The 20,446-nt window shown below is 48.5% G+C and overlaps 1 protein-coding gene across 1 annotated transcript in view; it reads left to right on the top strand.

The window, feature by feature from the left end:
• The first annotated feature begins 500 nt into the window (after positions 1 to 500).
• The window catches only part of ADAM19 (ADAM metallopeptidase domain 19), a 32,382-nt gene continuing 12,436 nt past the window's right edge, over positions 501 to 20,446 (top strand). Inside the window, exons 1-9 of the mRNA XM_053991318.1 lie at positions 501 to 561; positions 791 to 870; positions 4,112 to 4,182; positions 13,680 to 13,758; positions 14,802 to 14,878; positions 16,626 to 16,818; positions 17,245 to 17,310; positions 18,608 to 18,679; positions 19,487 to 19,653. Coding sequence (XP_053847293.1) covers positions 501 to 561; positions 791 to 870; positions 4,112 to 4,182; positions 13,680 to 13,758; positions 14,802 to 14,878; positions 16,626 to 16,818; positions 17,245 to 17,310; positions 18,608 to 18,679; positions 19,487 to 19,653 — 866 coding nt within the window. The remainder of the gene's footprint in view (positions 562 to 790; positions 871 to 4,111; positions 4,183 to 13,679; positions 13,759 to 14,801; positions 14,879 to 16,625; positions 16,819 to 17,244; positions 17,311 to 18,607; positions 18,680 to 19,486; positions 19,654 to 20,446) is intronic.

Genomic DNA, 20,446 nt, shown 5'->3' with positions numbered 1-20,446 from the left:
TTTATACAGGCACACAAAAATCTATCCTGTATCCCTTCAGCTGTCCAGGAGTAATGTATTTCCCAGGAATGGAGAAATTTAGATTGTCTCTGGAAACACAGGATCAGCTATGATAAGATTACACATAAATATAGCAAACAAATAAATAAACAGCTCTTGAGCTCCTTCCTTCCCCCAGCTCTCCCCTTTTTCCTAGCTTTGGAGGCACAATGGATTTCCGTGCTGGCGAAGGCGCTGGAGGGGAGGTTTTGCAGAGGGAGCCCCAGGGAGGTGCTCAGGTTTTCCCCTGCCCCGGAGCGGGGACAGAGCCCAGCGCAGCCGCGCCCCGCGGGGCAGAGCCGCTGGACCACCGGGAGTATCCCGGGCTGTGCGGAGGGAGAGCAAGAGAGGAGGGGGCTGCGGGGCGGACGCGGAGCCGCGGTGCGGTGGGAGGGGACAAGCGGCGCCGGGCGGGTTTATAGGGCGGCGGCGGCGGCGGAGAGCGGTCCCTGCCCGGAGCCATGCGGGGCCGGGGGCTGCTCTGCGGCATCGCCCTCTCGCTGCTGCTGCGGCCGCCGCCCCGTGAGTGCGGGGTGCCCGGTCTGAGTGCGGGGTGTCCGCGCCAGAGCTCCGGCTGCGGAGCGCCCGGGGAGGGAGGGTGGGAGGATGCGTGGGTGAGTGGGTTGGGGGATCGTCCTGCTTTTCCTACAACCAGCGCAGAGCTCCCTCTCCTCTCCCGCCCCGGCTTCGTGCTGCCTGACCCCGCGGTGCGGAGCGGCCGGGATGCTGAGCGCTCCTCTTGTCTCCGCAGCCGCGGCCGCTGAGGCGCGGCCCCAGCCCGAGGTGGTGGTGCCGCGCTGGGCAGCCCCGGGTGGTCCCGGCAGCCCCAAGGTAGGTCGCGCCCAGCGCTTGGTCTCTGTTTTATTTGCAGACCCACCTTTGCGGGGACGGGGGGGGTAGCGCAGCACCTGGCGATGCGCGGTTTGGGTTTGTTAAGCTGTGGGGATGAGCAAGGAGCTGCCATAGCTCCTGCAGATCGCAGCAAAGGCTGTGTGAGCTGGCTGGTGCACCTGGGAACTGCATTCATCCTGCCCTCTGCCATGCCTTAAAGCCTCCTTCTGTATCTGCCTGATCTGTGTCTGTGCAAGGGGAGCGGGGCCACACAATCGGCGGCATTTAGGGAACAGCTGGATAGAAGAATCTGCTGTAGGGGAAGAAAAGCCCAGAAAGCCAACTGGGTCCTGGACTGCATCAAAATAAGTGTGACCAGCAGGTCAAGGGAGAGGATTCTGACCCTATACTGTGGTCAGGTGAGACCCCACCTGCAGTACTGTGTCGGGAACCCCAGCACAGAACGATATCGGCCTGTTGGAGCCAGGCCAGGGCTGGGCAGTGAAGATGCTCCAAGGGCTGTGTCACCTCTCCTGTGAAGACAGACTGAGAGAGTTGGGGTTGTTCATCCTGGAGAACTCTCTGGAAAGATCTTGTAGCATCTGTCAGTACCTAAAAGGGCTACAAGAGAGTCAGAGAGGGACTTTTTACAAGGCTGTGGAGTGACAGAACAAGGGAGAATGACTTTAAGCTGAAAAATGACAGGTTTAGATTAGATATTGGCAGAAATTTTTGACTGTGAGGTGACGAGGCACTGGGACAGTTGCCCAGAGAAGCTGTGGATGCACCATGCCTGGATGTGTGCAAGGCCAGGCTGGATGGGGCTTGGAGCCATCTTTCCTAGTGGAAGGTGTTCCAGCCCAATGGCACAGGGATGGAACAAGATGATCTTTAAGATCCTTTCCAGCCCAACCATTCTCTGGTTCTGTGAATCCCAGCTGTGAAGGTGCTTCACTAGGTAAGAAAAGCCAACCAGCAGCTCAGGTGGGCTTGGCTGTGTCTCAGACACTGTGTGTTAATACAGATCTCACCCCTGCTGCTGTTCCATGGGTGGATGAAGGGATGTCTCAACAGCCTCCAGACTATGACAATCACGGAGGTCCAGATAACTTCAAACACAAAACACAGTTCCCTTTCCCAGGCTTGGTATTGTTGCAATCAAGAAGTAATTGTTGTTGTGTGATCAACAGAAAGAGGAAAGTCCACAGGGTGTTTTTTACATTGTGAACCAGAAAAAAAGGGAAGCTCAGCATTATGGAGACATGCCATTTTTCTTGAACACAGTGGTGTTATTTGGGAATTTATTAATGGGTCTTTTCCATACTATGAGACTTTCTAAAGCTTGTCATTGTGTCCTATTACACACAAAAAACCCTACAATGACTCTCTCATGATCTCAGTTCTTTTTAAAATGCCCTTGTGATTCTGCCTGCAGGTTTTGGTTCTGTTATTGATAGCGATGCAAATACATCTGGAGAGCATTTCCCCTCATACAAATTTGCTGGGTCTCAGGGGTTGCACTTGGTTTGTTTCAGGCAAGTTCCCATTGGCTCTGAAATGAGTGTTAGCAAAGCTTATATACAGCTGGTATATTTCATTTACACAGCAATTGATGGACTGAAGCAGTGGGATTACTGAAGGAGGAGGGAGGGTGATGTTAGTAATAATGATGTTAGCACAACCTTTGTGAAGAGATTTTATGGTGATGGAGACCCTCAGCAATGGGCAAGGCAACCTTACACTGCTGTTAGTGAGTGAAGCACAGACCTACCCTCACATGAACTGAGCACCTGTGATTTAGTGTGATTTAGTAAAAGAAGCTCTGCCTCTTGCAATTATCCCTTTTTGTATATCCTAAATGTATTAACGTTTTGCATCATCTGCGTGGGCCTGATGCCACGTCCTGGAAACTGAAGGGAGGATGAGCAAAACCCAGAATATGAGCAGGGAGCTGACGAAAAGAGATATTTGTATTTGCTGAAATGGCAAGTGAGCATATCTCTGGGCTGACAGAACATCCCATTCAGTCAACCTTGCTTTCTTTCACTTTCAATGTTCTGTTCCTCAAAGTCTCCTCCAACACTGATTTAGAAAATACTCTGGGTTAATGATTTCTTTTTTCCTCCAGTGGAATAAAGTGTGTTGTTATATTAATATGAGCTATTTCTCTTCTGGGGAATTTGTTCATCCGTTTTTGCTATGAGAAAGCATTCAGACTTGGAAACCCCAAGCTGACTTTACGTAGTGGTTTTGCTCTGAGGGAGGAAAAACTGCAGACCCCAGAGCCTCTTCTTGCTGCTCCTCTAAAAATCTCATTCTGTGCTTTAAGTCTCTGGAATTATTCTTTTTTTTTTTTTTTTTTTTTTTTATGTTGGGGTTAGTGTATGCATTTGCCACTGCACTGAGAAATTGGGGTGCATTCTGTTCAAACCAGCAGGCCCTGGGGAGGCCTGAAATTCTGTCTGTGAAATGGCTGGAGTATGAAGGCATCCAAAGGTCCCTGTTCCCTGCCTTTCAGTGGCATTTTCTGTGAGAAAAGGAACAATGTGAGAATCTCTGGAAGAGGCGTGATTCCTCTCGTCCTGAAATAGGCTCCTAAAAATGTCTTTCTGCTGTGACAACAAAGGAAGCTTTGGTTGACTAGCTCGGATATTTGACTCCTCAACCTCTGGGGCAAGCTGGGATGTCCTGTGAAGTTGTGCTGAGCACAATCTGTGCAGGGAGCTCTTCCCATCCAACTGCACCTCCAAGCACTCCAGCACCTGTTGCCTTGCCTGAGCACTTTGTTCCTCCTGAGACACCAGGTGGTGTCTCTAGCTCAGGTACAGCATCCCAGCAGATGCCAGCACTGCTTCCTGGCTCTGCATGACTGTGCTGTGGGATGCAGCAGCGTGCCTGGAGCTGGGAGGCACCGTGGCCCTTCCCTTCCCTTCCCTTCCCTTCCCTTCCCTTCCCTTCCCTTCCCTTCCCTTCCCTTCCCTTCCCTTCCCTTCCCTTCCCTTCCCTTCCCTTCCCTTCCCTTCCCTTCCCTTCCCTTCCCTTCCCTTCCCTTCCCTTCCCTTCCCTTCCCTTCCCTTCCCTTCCCTTCCCTTCCCTTCCCTTCCCTCACTCCAGGTCTGACATAGGAGGAAGGCAAGGGGTGGTTTAAGGTCAGCTGCAGTCTCCAGTTTGTATTTGTGGAATACAAACATGTGTAGAAGTGTGATGTATGAGTAACAGGCTCCCTCTCCCCTGCACGCAGCATCCACTCCGAGCTGAAGTGACAGTAGAGGCAGAAGGCCAGGAGCTCGTCTTGGAACTGGAGAAAAATAGGTAAGTGTGCATTGTGATCCCACTTAAATAATGAATAAGGATTACAGTGAGATCAACAGGAAAACCTCCACTGACTTCAACAGGGTTTTGATAAAGACAGGATGTGGAAGTCCTTCACTGGATTTCAAGGTTATTCTGAGTCCCCTCAGATGTTAATCAGCCAAGGAGCACATTATGACAGAGCTTTGTCAGCAAAAAAACAGATGGTGACCTGGCCCTCAGTGTGTAAACTTATTTTTGCATCATAATTCTTCCTACATTAGCTGGAAAATGCTTCTGATATGAAGCTCCCTATTTACCAAATGGCTCAGTGCTTTAGAGTCAGTGTGACTCTAATGAAGATTTCATTTGCTGTGATCCAAAGAGGTCCTCCTCTGCTTCCTAGGAGAAATGATCTGACAGTTTCCATTCCATTAGTGCCCTTCATGCCAAAGCAGACTGAAAAATTGGTTTTGCATTAACTGAAATGTAGCCTCCTCTCAGGCATGCGAGAGCAATGCTGTGTGCTATCATAGGGTGTGATGCATATTGAATTCAGCTGAAGCTGCAGGAGATTAAGGTAGGGAGGAGGATTCTGGTCTGGAGGCCACCCCAGAGCCCCTGTGAGTACATGAGTTTCCAGCAGTGGAATAGCAGCTGGGAATTTAGCTGCAAGAAGCTTGTCTTTGCCCAGCAGTCCACTTGCGCTGTTGGTGTTTTATTTATTTTTAAATGGGTTTGAAGATTTATCTATGGAAATACAACCAAATGTTTGTCTGCTAGAATCAATTGGAATAATAACCTCAGAATAATGTCCCTGTTTATATTTTAAATGTATTTTATGGACATCCCAATCACAGAGATTGAGCGCTCAGCTTTCCTCCTAAAAGAGTGAAGTGTCAGAAGGTCTTACAGTTCTGATGGCAGTGCATAAACTTAAATGATATTCAGGGTATTTTGGAGGAAAACCAGTTTTTTTTTGTCACTTTCTGCAGTAAAGCCTGAAATGTGATGGCTGATGGAAGATGAATATGAGGTGTTTTCTGTAAAAAGTCACAAAACCTACTGAGATTTCCAGTGCTGCAAAAAATGGATGCTTTTCACAGGCAGTCATGCACCTGTGTAGAACTAAACAGAAACAGCTATAAATTCTGTGTATTTTAGCATGTTTCAGCTGGGAAAATAAGGCCAGGCACCATGAGCACTGCAAAGCCAGAACTGTCTGGAGGAATAGCTGCTGCTGGTGACAGTGGCACCGTGCTAGGTCTGAACTGAGCCTGGAAGCAGCACAACCTCTGATGCTGCTGGCAGAACTGGCAGGCCTTGCTGATTCTGCAGTTGCTATGCAAAGGTGAATATTTCTGGCACAGCAGAAGCTGGCCAGAGAAAGGATCCTTGCTGAGTTGATGTTTGAGCTCCAAGCACAGTGATGTAAGCTCCAGGTGCTCGCGGGAGCGGTGCCGTGCTATTGCCAGCACAGAAAAGCCCTTTGCTGGTGTTAGTAAACAGAGTTATAATAATAGAAGGTTCCTATTGTGTTTATTTCCTGAAGTGCATTTTCATTCATTGAGATGTATACACACAGGGTTGGAAGTGTGTGCACACACTTCCACTGCAGGATGGATCTCCTTTACAAGTGCTGATGAAATAGCACTTGGTTGAAAACCAACTGGTTTGGGGCTTTTAATTTTTATTTTCAGTGGAAAATACAGATGATTCATAGATATCAGTGCTTCATGTGGGAGTCTTGCTAGGCCTCAAGTCCTTGCTCAAGAAAGGTGATAGTACAATCACAAAATGCAATTAGTGGAAAGGCTCCACTTCTCAGAGACTTGTGAAAGTGCTGAAGCAGTTTAGAGACTTACATTAAAAGAGGAATGATGAAGCCCTGTGTATTTATCAGCATCCATAGAGCACTTTTAAGTGGAGGCAAATGTCTTCTCCTTGTTGAAGAGTGTGGCAAGGCAGAGCCCAGCCTCACATTCCCAGCCTGGGGTTGCTCCACAGCACCCAGGAGCTCATCACTGCTCTTGCTTGTCCTACAGGGGAAGCTGAGGTTCTGGGTGAGGTTTGAGCTGCTGAGTAGCTGCAGCATCCAGGACTTCTTCTGGGAAGAGTTTGTTGCCCAGGCAGCAGGAGAGAAAGTGAAATCTCCCAAGTGGGAAGTGTCCCTTCAAAGCTGTACAAAACCTGCAAGCTCCAGGTTGCAAATTCACATGAAAAGGGGCATAAGAGAACTGCAACTTCAAATAAGGGATTTGAGGCTTTTTAAACTAAAATAAAAAGAGAAATGACCCTCAGAAATGAGCCATTTAATTGCTCCAGTTTAGAGGAGCCTTTGGAAATCAGCTTTGCTGCTGAGGTTGGTGCTGTGCTCCCCCTCTGTCCCTGGACTCAGCATAGGGATGTGAATGCACCCACCTGGCCCACATTTTACTCTTTTATCCACATCCCAGACTCCCATCATTCAAGGAAAGCATGAAGTTGGCGTAATTTGGGTTTGGCTGGGATATGATTTACCCAATGGTTCCCAAAACTAGAAAGGAGATATGCCAGTCCACTGAAACTGCTTCAGGTGATGTTCTTGGTGGATTAGGCAGCCTTATTGCACATTCCCCACTCTTCTTCTGGAGAGACAACTGATAAAATTGCTTTGAAAAGTGAGGGAAGTGTCAAAATCTGTACTTTGGTAGGGATGCTAGCTTTGGAAGAAACATTCTAGTTTCAATATGTGGAAGAAATGTTCACACCATCCAATTTCATATTCCATATGAAAAGGACATCATGTTCATCCACAGAGGTGAAATGCAAATTATTGCATATCTTGCTTCAGAGCTGTCCCCAACCCAGTGTTTTGTAATAAGCTCATCACACATCTGCATTTGAGCTTCATATATCTGTGAATACAATTATTGCATTAGCAGTTAACATAATATTGCATTATTTCCTGTCCAGGAATTTGATAAGAAGTCAGAAGCACACTGGAGTTTCAAGCAGAGTTCATGACACACTAACATTTCAGGATAATGACAAAATATATCACTTAAAGGACTTTGGCTTGTTTCAAATGACTCAAATCCATGTCCTGCAGCTGTGGGATTGGAAAGCTCAAAGCTGCACAAACAACAAATATATGGAGAGTTGCCTATAAAGCAGCTTTAAATCTGGCTGGGGCTTAGGAGCGGAAGAATCTGAGTTGCAAACCTTGGATGAAAAGTGACTTTTTTTAAAAGACATTTGCATTTGTTAATAAAAAGCAGCTTTGAGCCAAGCAGGGACAGGCTGAGAGCCTCTCAATGTGTGTGGCAGCACTGCCTGGGGTGAGCCTTTTCTTAGTGAGGAGGAGAGCTCCCATTTGCACAGCAGAAATCTGCATGGAATTTGTCTTCTCACCTCAGTGAAGGAAAGGGAGAAAAAAGACCTCTTCTCTCCTCTTCTCATGTCTCTCATGGGAATAACAGATTTGGGAAAGGCCCTCTCAGCTGCCAAGGGTATTGGAGGCTTCTCCAGGAGGTGCCTGTGGGTGAATCCCTGGGATAGCCTGGGGCTGTTTGTTTCAGCTCCTTATTGTGGCCACTGCACTGGGTGGCAAAGCCCCAGTGGAGACGTGCAGGAACTGCCTGAGGACACAGCAAAGGAGGTCCAGAGCTCATCTGCTCTGACCTCAGGGGCCAACAGAAAGTTGGTTTGAGGCCACTCTGATAGGGAGCAGCATCATTTCCAAGCTCTGCTGGCCTCACCTGGGTAGGTGACAAGTGCTCCCACACAGCCTGGTGCTCTCAGTGGTGCAGTAAAAGATCTGTGTGTCACTTGTATTCCAGTGTTTCCTGCTTTTGCACATTTCCAGGGCCTCTCCTACCAACTGAGTGAGGAAGTTGCTGCCCGTTTCTGAGCAGGAAGGATATATGAGATTATTCCACTGATGGGCTACACATCATCAGTGTCTAATGGGCTTCCTTCATGGGCAGGGGTTAAGGGTTATGCAAAGGGGAAACTGAGTTTATCCTGCTCTACTGTCTCTTGGAATCATCAGAAAAACAGGGGTGGGATCTGGAAAGCCACAGCTGCTTTTCAGCTTCCTGATTCCCTCAGGATATTCAGTGATTCCTCTGTGTGGGGCAGAGAGGAAGAGACAGGGAAATGAAGCCGTTTAAACCTTTTGTGCACTGACTCATTATCAGCCAGTTTTCCATTTATTTCATTTCCTTTTTCCTCTCTGGGTAACCTTTATGGTTCCTATTGGTAAGTCAAGGGTCTATGTGATAAATCTTTCTTGGGTCCTGTAACACAATTTACAGTGAGTGTCACAGGTGATGTGGGTGGGAGAAGGGGATGGAGAGTCTTTAGTCTGTGATGCTTTCCCAGGCCTTAAAAATGGCTTGTTTAGTCCCACCTCAATAGTTGGAAAGACACTTTTCCCTTCCAAGCTGCTGTGTTTACACAATAAAAATGTTCTTAGCAAAAGCTCTAGAGGAAGGGAGCTTAAGAGCTCCAGGATTCATCTGGATGGAACTCACCAAGAAAAAAAAAATTGGATTTCATTGGTATTATGAAGTGCCAGGTTTTGACTGCAATATTCCAGAGGCTTGAAATCTCCCATTTCCCACTAGTGGTGGATATGGAAAGCAGGCCTGCCTGCTTGTGTTGTCATGAGTCATGTGTTGGTGGTGTTCGAGATGGGGCCACTTCAGGTTTTGATAATAAATTCTGGCTTTAGGGAACATTTATGTGACTGAGAGGCAAGAGTTCACATTCCCCTTCTTACCCTACTTGGATCCTGTTGAGAGGCAATGGAGTGAGACCACAAATTGTAGATGGAAATCTCATGTCTAAAATTTCTTGGGAAAATCAATTCCCTCCACCCCCAGATGCAGTCAGCCTGGCTGGACAGATTTATTGTGATTTGAGGAAAGGGACAGGGAAAGAGATGTAAGAGACTGCAGGCTCCACTTTTCTCGGTCCCATGACTGAAAAATCAATGTCAATGTTTCTCATGAGAGCTTCATGGACCATTTGGCTTTTGTTTTTTAGGAGGAAATAAAAACCATGTCCATCTCCTAGATACTGCTGGGTGTTTCTAAACTGGCAGCTGTCCATGCAGACTAGCCCCTCTGTAAAATGAACCCAAACAAGGCTGCTGATGGGACCAAATTATTAAAAGTTCTTCTTGCTCTAATTAGGAAGAACATCAGAGTGCTGCTGGGCACTCTGGGTGCCTGTGGGTGATCTCAGGCTGGTGCAACTGAGTGTGTTCATGGCAGCCCTGAGCTCCTCTTAGGCTTGTGCTGACAAGTGATGTTTTATAGGCAAAACTGCTCCCATTATTCAAGAAAATAGGGGTGAGGTTCTCTAGAGCAGCTGGGAAATGTGCACTCCCTCAGGAGGACATGGTCATGCAAGCAGGGCCCCAGCTTTCCTTCTGCTGTTTTTGGGAGTGTTTGGGTGTGCCTTGCAGCCCCTCTTCCTCCAGCTGCTTCTCCGCTCCTCAGCAGCGGCCAGATGAGCTGAAAGCCACGTCCTCTCCCTGTCCCCAAGTGCCACAGGGACAGCTGCCTGCCAAGAGAGCTGGGTTTGCCCCGTGCCCTCATCCCACCCCTCCTGCTGAGAACCATCTCAGTTCATGAGTGAAGTATGTGACCCCCTGTCCCAGCAGAGCCAGGCTGCCCTGTGCTGCCAGCTCTGCACGCAGGGAGCAGCACAGGGAGGAGGGCTTTGTGTCAAACAATGATATCATTGACAGGCTGGAGCGGGACCAGGACGGCTCCAGGACGGCCATCAGCAGGAACTGCTCGGGCCATCTGTACATGATGGCACCGAGCCACCCTCCCTTCGTTTGGCTCCCTCACTTGCATTCAACCTGGCTCCCAGGGCTTCCCGGGGAGCAAACCCTGCCAAGAGCAGGCGATTCCACCCTGAGCTTGGAGGCTGAGCTGGATCTTGGAGATTGACTGATCCTGCTGAAAGCTGGTCCCTATTGGAAAGGTGTGAGGCTCTTCCAGAACATCTCAAGTGCTCGTGTGCAGCTTTCCCTGGCCCCAGACCGGCTGCAGCTGCTATCAGCTTCAGCAAAGGAGGGTGCTCCCATCCCAAACAAGCTTTTTCTCTGACTTCATCAATTCTTCATGCTGATAACTCCTCTAATGAGAGACTCAGTGCTGCCTTTTAGGAAGATGATGTGTGCTAGCGATCTGCCAGCTGCCTGACTGGATCTCAGAAGCCTTTAAGTGATGTTATTTCACATCCAGACTTTTGCAGCTTCAGCGTGAGCTGCTGGAGAAGTGGTCACTACAGAGGCATGTAATGTAACTGAGAAGAAAGAACCAAATAGTGTCATTTTTTCCAGACTTTCCCTCTCCAGCAAGGAGGTGAACTCTGTGTTCTGGAAACTTCCGTCAGTGCTTTGCAGGGCTGAGCTCCCCTGGAATCAGCTGGTCAGCCTGGCAGGGATGTTGTCCTGAAATGATGGCAGAGAAGGTTTTGGGGTATGGGTGTTTCTCTGCTGTTTATCCAGCAACTGGTACACGTGGAAAAGAGAGTCAAGACTGGCTGATAACTCTGCTGCACTTTTGGTGACAGGAAGGTTTGTTTGCTGTTTATTTACAGTTTGGTGGAAAGCTTAATGTTTGCTAAAGAAGTGAGTTGGGCTGAGAATGAAATTTTACAGGCTCAAAATAAGACACCAAGGGTGTTGCAAGATGTTCTGTTGTTTTTCCTCTTTCCTCACTGCCCTCTCCACCACACCTTGTGCAATCCCCTGTGATAGCCCTTTCTGGCAGTGCTGCAAGAGCTCCAGGGCCCCTCTGCATCAAGGCTGGGAACTGTCTTCAAAATAGGACTGTTTCAAGCTCAGAATAAGAGACTGGACCTTTCTTAGGGACCCTGTTGTGTACAGTAGGAGTCAACTGGTGCAGAGAGGTTTGCACGTTGTAACATGGAGATGACACAGGCTTTCAGCTGGGCAGCTGCCTAAGTGTCCCTAAAAATTCAGGCAAAGCTCCTTAATCCACTCCAGGAGGGGCTGGAGCCCGAGTGTTTGAGTGGGAAGGGATGTGCACACCCCTTGTGCTGAGTGGCCTCATCCCGTGCCCTCCCTGGGCAGGAGTCACAGCTCTGAGGAGCCTCCCGGGGATGCTGAAGGGGAGATCAAGTGCCTATTCATGGCTAATGCTTTCCAAGAATAAAGGAGCAGGAGGAAAACACAAGCGTGCTTGTTTGGGAATTAAACGAGCGGGCTGTGCAGAGCCTCAGCTACAGGGAATCCACGGGCTGGTGTCTGGCTGTAATAGCACAGGGCAGATCACACTGCTTTACTGTCTGCCCCTGACACAGACCAGATACCTGCCAGAGCATTGCTCAAGGCAATTTCCTGCGAGTTAATGCAATCTGGTGATTAAATATTTGTTTCTTGCACCCTTGCTGAGCAAGCTGCTGCAGTCAGGGAGATGAAGGGAGTTATGTTCTGCGGGATGTTGCTTATCTTGGGTTTACAGACCTGGGACAGCTGAACGTGGCAACCTTGCCTTCTGATCACTGACAGAATCTGCTGATAAGAATTAACACATCAGAAAGACACAGAATGAGCTTTTCTGGGCTATGCTGAACTTTCAAAGTGGAGATAAAAGCTGCTGTTTTCCTGACATCAGATGCTATCAGACACGACAGTGGCACAGTTGTCTGTTGTTAAGCTGTGGGTACTTGTTCAGCTGTCTGAGCCCTCGGATGCCAGGTGGGTGAAGCACTTTCAAACAATGATAAAAGGTTTTGTTTCCTGTTGTTCTGGTGTAATTTAATTAGATATCACAGGCACCCAGTCCCTTTTTTAAAAAGAGATGCTTTCAAGGTTGATAAGATCTGACTGACGGGTACCAAAAGCCAAGATGGAAAAATCCTTGTGATACAGCTTTCTTCATCCAGCTTAAAGAAACCAGGCAAAGAAAAGAAGAAAACTTTTTTTGCTACTTTGTAGTAGCTTAGTTCTAAATTCTGGCACATGACATGCTTTAAACAGGGATGCAAAGGGATTGAGTTGCAGCTGCATCTGACAACACATTGCCCAGGGTGCATGTGGCATCCTCATGGGTGGCAAATGTGGCACTTTGGTGGCCTGACAGCACCGTGGGGTTGCTGCAGGAGCGTTTCATCAACAGGGCATGTTCTGTGATCCTTCTCCAGATTTTTGCAAGACAAACTATTGTTTTTAAAAACAGCTTTAAACCTACATTTTATGGCTGCTGAGATGGACACAGGATATGACCTTCTTGGTTTGGCCCAGATCTTGACTTGCTGTACTTTTTACATCACTGTTTAGCAAATGCAGATGTTTAAAAAGAAGGAGAAGGCTGTTTCCTCTGGAACAAAATCAAAATGCTTTCTATTCAGTGCACAGGAGCTCCTTTTATAGACTTTTGGTCTGATCCTGGGTTGAAGACAGGAAGAATATTGTGTACATGGGGATGACATGAACAAATTCAAATTGGGGAATCAGCATTTTCCTATAACAAAGATGTGAACCAGCTTCTGGGCAGCAGCTGAAAAGCAGATACAGATTGATTTATGATTGTTCTCAGATTTGGGCAGTGGAGACAGTCTGGGTTTGAGCTGAGGACTCACACCAGCACTCAGATATGGCCTGTATTGTGTTTGCTATGTAGGACTTGGTGCTTTTAATTTCTATTATTAATTTATTTATATTCTGTATTAATTATATTTATATTATTAATAATTTATTTATATTTATAGTATTTATTTTATTATTAATTTGTTATGCCCCAGTATATCTGGAGCATAATTTGGCAATAGAAAGAAAACTGCACAGAGACTTGTACCCATTCAGGGTCAGTGATTAGGTTGGGATGCTGGGTCTTTAAAAGTCCTCATGTAAAAATTGAATTGTTTACTTACAGCTGTTGGAATTGGATCCTGGTGCCTAATTGAACTCAGGGACAGGCTCTCTGTTATTGTTTTAATTTAATAAATGGCTTGGAAAAGCACTTAGATGGCTTGTGGGGCCCTTCCAGGAGCGGATGTGCTCCGTGAGAGGTGCTCAGCTCCTGCCAGGGCAGTGGAGAGATGGAAGTGGCCAGGTCAGCTGTGCTCCCACCTTCTGACCCTCTGCCATCACACCGTGCTCTGCACAGATCACACAGCCCATGGGCATGGTCCTGCCATGGATCCCATGGCTCCTGGGCCACCAGGAGCTGCTCCCTGAATAAGTCCTGGCAGGAGGGACACGCTGAGAGCAGAGAGCAGAGCACAGCTGGTGTCCTGTGAATCCCTGTCTCTCACCTGCCCCCTCAGGGTGTTGCAGGTGCTTTCACACCATGGGTAGAAAACACTGACTGCCCCAAATCCACAGCAGTGGTTCACAGCAGCAGGAATATTTACACTGGCTTCAGAAAGAGCTGGATCTAGCTGATTTTCCAGCACCCCTAAGAAGCAGAAATCCAGGTCAAAAGGAAGGTCTTACCATCTTGATTTTTAAATGTACCTTTCTTTCACCCCCTCCACTGTGTCTGCAGAAACCTCTTTGCACCAGGCTACACTGAGACCCACTACAGCCAGACTGGCCAAGCCCAGAGCACCCCTCTGAGCCACACGGTGAGTGCAGAGATCCTTCCCTCCTGTGCCTGCATGGGACCCCAGGCTGGGGCTTGGAGAAGCAGGTGAACCTCTTCCTCCTGAGCCTTTTCTTTAAGGGCACAGATCCCCACAGCTTAAAGCTAAAGGGGAGGGCAGTCCAGCTTTCTGATCTGGGAGCTTCCAGTGGGAAAGCTGCTCTATCCCCCAAAAATGGTAAAAACATCTTTCTGTTTTGCCTGAGCTCTGTTATAAGAGCCAAGGTCAGCAGCCAGCATTGCTCCCCTCTCCCTGGGTGCTGGGGAATTGTTTATTCCTCACACTGCTCACCCTCTTGCTTTTAGTTTTGCTACCACGTTCCCCACGCTGGGGACCTTCCCAGCCTTTGGGGAAAACAGCCCCTCTGAGCCAGCTCCCGTTCAGTAAAAACCCCATAAATTACTGATCTCACACAGGCTTGGCTGCCTCTGCTGCAGCAGCACAAAGATGTGCATTGGTCACAAAGCAAAAATAAGAGATAAAATCCCCATGAGATCATCTTTCCTACTGCTGCCCCGGGGTGAGGGGAAGGGATATAATGAATATGTCGGCATTTCTGCCCCAAAGCCTCCTTGTCCCTGCCAGAGGCTGCCTTTGTCCCACCAGCAGCCCCCACTGCCCACGGTGTCACCATCCCTGGGGCTGCAGCCACATCCCGGGGGCCTGACCCAGGGCAGCTGCCATCGATGGGCAGCTCCTGTTGCAGGCAGAAATCTTTGGGTCTGCCCCAACGCTGCAGCCACCCGAGTCCTTCCCGGGAGGATTCAAAGCTCTCAATTTTTGCTGGCAACAAGGAGCTGTTTGATGCTGTTTGATCCTCTGGCACTTGGCAGCCGAAAGGCCAAATTTCGCAGCGGAGTCACGGAGATTTAGCGGTGATAAGCAGCTGCCAAATGCAGCGGAAAGGGAGCAGCAACCGGAGTGTCGGCAGCGCCCGCACGGGACTCGGCGACGCCTAAAATGTAGCCCATGTGCCGTGTCCACCCCGTTTGTGCACCGCCAAGCCTGCCTCCTCTGCCTTGCAGGAGCACTGCTTTTACCACGGCGTCGTGCGCGGCTGGGAGCGCTCCAGCGTCTCGCTCAGCACCTGCCGAGGGCTGCGGTGAGTGCTGGGGATGCTGGAATCTGGCAATGCCCCCGGGAATGCCCCCGGGAATGCCCCCGGGAATGCCCCCGGGAATGCCCTGGGAATGCCCCGAGAATGCCCCGGCAATGCCCCTGGGAATGCCCCAGCAATGCCACTGGGAATGCTACTGGGAATGCCCCGAGAATGCCCCTGGGAATGCCCTGGGAATGCCCCAGCAAAGGCCCTGGGAATGCCCCCGGGAATGCCCCTGGGAATGCCCCTGCTCAGATGATGCCTCCCGAGCTCTTCTCCCAGCAGCCACATTCTCTCTGAGTGGATGGACCAGCTCTCAAAGGTCGCCCTACCTGGGCATAAAAAGGGGCATGTTGGGGAAAATGCAGAAATTGGGGTGCCATTAGTAGCCATGGCCTCCTGAGCAGCTCCAGGACCGTTCTCCCTGTGTGCTGCCAGTGTGGACTGGTGCAATGACTGAGTTTAACTTGAGTCCACTGCAGAAAAGACTCTTGTGGGTGGCTCAGGGCTGCATCTGTCACAGGCAGGGACAGGACTCACCACGTCCCAGCCCAGTGCTCTACACTTGTGCAGAAACTTTCTTCCACTCTCTCACAGCTGGCAATTTTCTGTGTGTTTTGGGGCAAAGTCTTCAAGTCTGAGCTCCCTCCTGGGTTGTGAGCCCTGCTTTCTTGCTTCTCCCCAGCTGATGCCAGAGCTATGTGTGTGAAACCCTTGTTTTGGGAGTAACAGAGTCTTTGGCTGGAAAAGGGGGTCTGTATCCTCAGTGAGGAGTAAATGAAGCAGTTTGCTGTGACCAAGGAGTTGCATTCATTTACACCAGCTCAGAGTTTGTTTCCAAAACATCACACGGGCTTTATTGACATTAGTGGTCATCTGCTCTGGAGCCCTGCTGGAAGCTGTGCTGGTGGGACTGGCTCCAGCCAGGAAACAGCCCCTGCCAAAGCAAACCTGAGACATCTTAGTGAGTGTAGCACAGGCCAAAGGGCCCAGTGAGATAAACAGGACAGTGCAGCCACCTGTGGCTTGCAATAAATACTCCAAAAGCAGTCACAGGTGTGCCGTGCTTCTGCCAGCCTGTGTTTTCCTAGGCTCTGCTTTTCAGAGGGACAGAGATGTTCAGTGTGCCTGTGAGAGGCCTCCTGCACCCCTGAGCTGTCAGTGTCTGCTGGCAGCTCCTTGACATCTTTTTCTCACTGCTGGGGAGGCACAGGAGCTGAGCACACGTGGCTGTTCTCACTCTGAGCTGTGGGTGGTACTCATTAAGCCACACATCTTCTAGAGGGCATCACACACAGATTTCCAGCTCTCCTGGCTGTAGGATGCTCATTGAGAAATCTAGAACCATCTGGGTATGTGCATGACCCAGAGAGAACTCTGCTTTTCCTGTTGACAAGCAAAGTCTTCACATTTTCAGGTCAGATCTGTTAAAGGCAAATTTCTTCTGTTAGAAAAGCTTCCACTGCCCCAAAAGAAAGAGCTGTAAGTTAAACGTCTCAGGTTGCAGCACATGCTCCAATAGCCTCTCAATGGCTGAGGCCCACTGAATGGATTTTAATGTATGGAAGCTCAGGGATTTCCCCCTCTGAACTCAAAACATTCCCACCTTTTTAAATGAATGAGCTGCCTGGCCTGGTAAGGATAAGTGTCTTGCCAGAGTCAGATGGGAGCTCAGCAGCAGCAGAAGGATTTGTCTCCAGTTGCTGTGATAGTAATCAACTTTCCCTTTTATTGCTTCCCGTTTCAACAGAGGACTTATCGTATTGAGCAGCAATTCCAGCTATATCTTGGAGCCAGCCCCTGACAGCCCAAACCAGCATTTGATTTACAGGGTGGACAACCTGAAGTTGCAGGGAGGAGCTTGTGGCTACCAGGGCACTGGGGATGCAGCTGAAGATTGGCTCAGGAACTTCACAACTGGGATGAAATCACCGGGCCAGAGGGTGAGCAGGGCTCAGCCTGAGTCCATGCATGATGCTTCAAATATCCCACCTGTTCCCAGCCCTGCTGTCCCCTAGGAGCATAGCTGAGAAAGTGAAATGAAAAACATTTAGGAGGGTTTTCCAAGGTGGTTGTGAAATAGTGCTCCAGCAGGGAAGTAAATGAGTGTTGGGGACGGTGGTGGGCTGTAGCTGTTCCTACATCCCATACAGGAACAAAAGGTGGGCTGAGGATGGGCTTGTGGGCACTTGCTGTAGCTATGCTGACCTTGGTTGCCCTAAATCAATCACATTTGGAGGTCCCTGTGTGTGATGGGGTGGGCCAGTGAGAAACCAACTGGGAAAAATGACTCTACATATATTTTGTGGAGAGTTTCTTGGGGAATATTGTGGGGATAACCCAATAACCCAGTGTTGCTGCTGCTGCAGGTGAAACGGGACACTCTGCAGGCTACAAAGTATGTGGAGCTCCTGCTCGTGGCTGATTATGCAGAGGTAAGAAATGGGATTTTTATACCCAAAGGAGTGCTGGGCACAGAGCATCCCACCTGCAGCATCTCCTGGGGCAGGGAGGGCTGCTGAGGCTCAGCAAGTTTTCTCTTGCAATCCCAATGGTTCTCAGTGGACAGGGAGAGCTGTGTCTTGGTCACTTTTGTCCTGGCAGCCACCACTGGCCCAGGGAGAGATGCAGATTTGGATGAGGGCTGAGGGTCAGTTCTGGTCTCCCAGGGTAGCAGTGGTCAGTCCTAGGTATGGCTGGGAGAGTCTGCCTTCAGAATAGGGAAATTTGGGGGTTTCCAGGAGTGATGTGCTCTAACTGCAGTACACTTAATCTCTAGAGAAGATAACCATGATTACGCTTTGCTCTGAGCTGCTAGCAGATATATAAATAGACATTTTTAAGGCTCCAGATCACAGAATAGGTCTGGGAGAAGCAGAGTGAAGTCAGCAATCCCTCCCCCATCCCCAGCCTAGACAACAGGCCAGACACACTGACAGTGCAAACCACACAGTGTTTTACTGATTGTTTAATCTCCAGCACAGACGGGAGCCAGGCTGGTCCTATCCATAATTTACAACTTGAAACTCCAGTAGGGAAAACCACACAGTGCTCTGGGCTATAATTTATTCTGAACAAAGCTGAAGAGGCAGAACCTATTTTGGTTTCTCTGTTAGGCAGCAGGACACCAGGGAAACTGAGAAAACACATAATACCCAGGAGCTGCCATATGTTGTTCACCATTTGATCAGAGAAACTGGGCCAGAGTCTCACGGTGTTGTTGTTAACTGCCCTTTCTTTGCTGTGTCCCTCACCGAAAGAAAAGTTGGGTTTTGTCATCTGTTAAACAAAAATTTGAACATTTTGCTGCTTTAACTCTTTGAGTCAAACAGTTTGCTAAAATTAACTCAACTCATTCATTGCCAGGTGTTTTAAGTAGGCAAATTGGTTGGATGAGTGAGATGTGATGAGAGGTCCAGCTGCCTTGACCTCAGACATGAAGTCCTGTTATCACACATTTCACTGGGCACATTTGCCAGCTCTTTGTCAGCCCCCAGCTCTGGGGACACTGATAAGTTTGGGTGTGCCACCACTTGAGTAGCACCACTGCCATGGTGTGCCTGGGATAAATTCTGAATATACCTGTACAGGTGGGCTTAAAGTCAGCTATGCAGTGCAAGATGACTTCACTTCATAGTTACCTTCTTATTTCCAGAAGAATGTGGCTCATTTTAACACATTTCAGCTCTTTGTAGTTGCCTTTGTGCTGCCTGACATGTTCATTTTGTTCAGTTTCAGAAACACCACTTCAGCATCGAAGCAACAAGGAATAAATTAGTGGAGGCTGCTAATTACGTAGATAAGGTGAGACTGTGTGTGTGAAAGGAGGAAAGCAAGCACCAGATCATAAACTATGAGAATTAATTGGGCCAGGGGAAGGCTGGCTTTTTGGGAGAGAGAATAATTTTTTGGCAGTTCTCCCCGGTGACTTGGGGAGAGCATCTGCCAAACAATTGTGTTGCTGCAAATCCAGAACAGGGTGGGAGGATCTCCATTCCTTGGAGTCAGCATGAGCACCTTGTGTTCTACTACAACTCTGTAAAAGCTGTTACCTAAGTCATACTTTTTGAAAAGGGACTGAGGTATTCACTTGAAATGGTAGAAAACCTGGGGAGTAGAGCTGGAAGGAGCTTTCAGAAGTCATCCCTGCAGTGGTATTTAGTGCTGTTGAAGTAAAACTTCCTTACTTTTCAGATCTACTCCCCTCCTGCTCCCCTTAAACTCCTTCCACCACTCCCTTCACCCTGCTACTCATGAATGCTTCTCCTGTTTGTACTTGACATGGCAGAAGATTATTTCCTTACTCTTTTCAGGAATTTTGACTACTAGAAGATAAAACATGATGTCAGTCTTCAATGTTTGTTTCTTCAGATTATTTTTGCCAACCATTCAGAAATGAAAGCTCGATGTCTCTGTTTCAGTTTGAGTTTAGGTGGTTGCACATTTCTGTCTGCAGAGCTCAGCACTAAGCTGAAATGCATTTCCAGAGGAAGCATCTTCTCTGTACATGTGGATCTCTAGTAGCAATTCGCAGCACATAGTTGAGATTTAAAACACAGTAAAATAACTTTGTGGTCCTCATTTTATCATCTCTTCTTTTCTGTATCTTAGTTTTACAGGGCCTTGAATATCCGGATTGCTTTGGTGGGGCTGGAGATCTGGAATTATGGGGATAAATGTGATGTAACAGAGAATCCCTACTCCACCCTCAAGTCCTTTCTGGCCTGGAGTAGCAAAGACAGGCTGCACAGGAAACATGATAATGCCCAACTAATCACGTGAGCTCATTTCTCCTGTTTCTGACAAGTGGGTTGGGTGGGTGGGAAATCAGTTTGTACCATGATATCCTTCCAGGATTCAAAGTGGCTTTGTGGAAAGCATTAATTCCTAACCCATCCCACTGACACACAGAGCCCTGGTGCTGGGAGCCAGCTGATGATGGCCTGTGGCTGATGGGCCACTGATCCCATCAGGGCCAGCCTGGCCAGCAGTACAAATGGCATTGGAAGAAAAGTTTGCAGCAGCTCCCAGATCCCCTTACCTCTTCCATGGAAATTCATCCACCAGGATGGGTCAGAGGACCTGTAGGGTTGAAATGCAGAGATACAAAGCCTTTTTCCTTGTTTTCTTTGGTTGGGTTTTTTTCCCCTTTAACATTACTGTATTTCCTCTCCATCTGATCATGTCCTGAGACCAATTTCCAGGGCTCCCATTTCAAAGATGCTGTCAGGGTAGTGCAGAATTCCAGCTCAGAGGCAGGAGCAGAGCGTGGCTGCACCTCAGAGGTGTTACCTACTACTCCCTCAAGTCCCCAGATCCCAAGCTGGCAAATATCAGGCTTATGGTAAATTAAGTATTCACAAACAGTATTCAGCTAAGGATCCAGAAACAGTGTTTTCTGTGCTTGTTGCAAAGCTCAGCAGGAGCATTTTTTGGAACCAAACCATTATAAAAAATAGGATTGTCTGGCTGGCCCATAAAACAGAGGAGCAGTCCAAGATAAACAGACCTAAAGGCTTTGTAGTTCTGCTATGATGTCCGGCACTGGAAGACACTATAAAGACAATGTGT

This window comes from Vidua macroura, chromosome 15 (assembly GCF_024509145.1).
Source record: "Vidua macroura isolate BioBank_ID:100142 chromosome 15, ASM2450914v1, whole genome shotgun sequence".
Lineage (NCBI taxonomy): Eukaryota > Metazoa > Chordata > Aves > Passeriformes > Viduidae > Vidua > Vidua macroura.
This window is presented reverse-complemented; position numbering and strand designations above follow the sequence as displayed.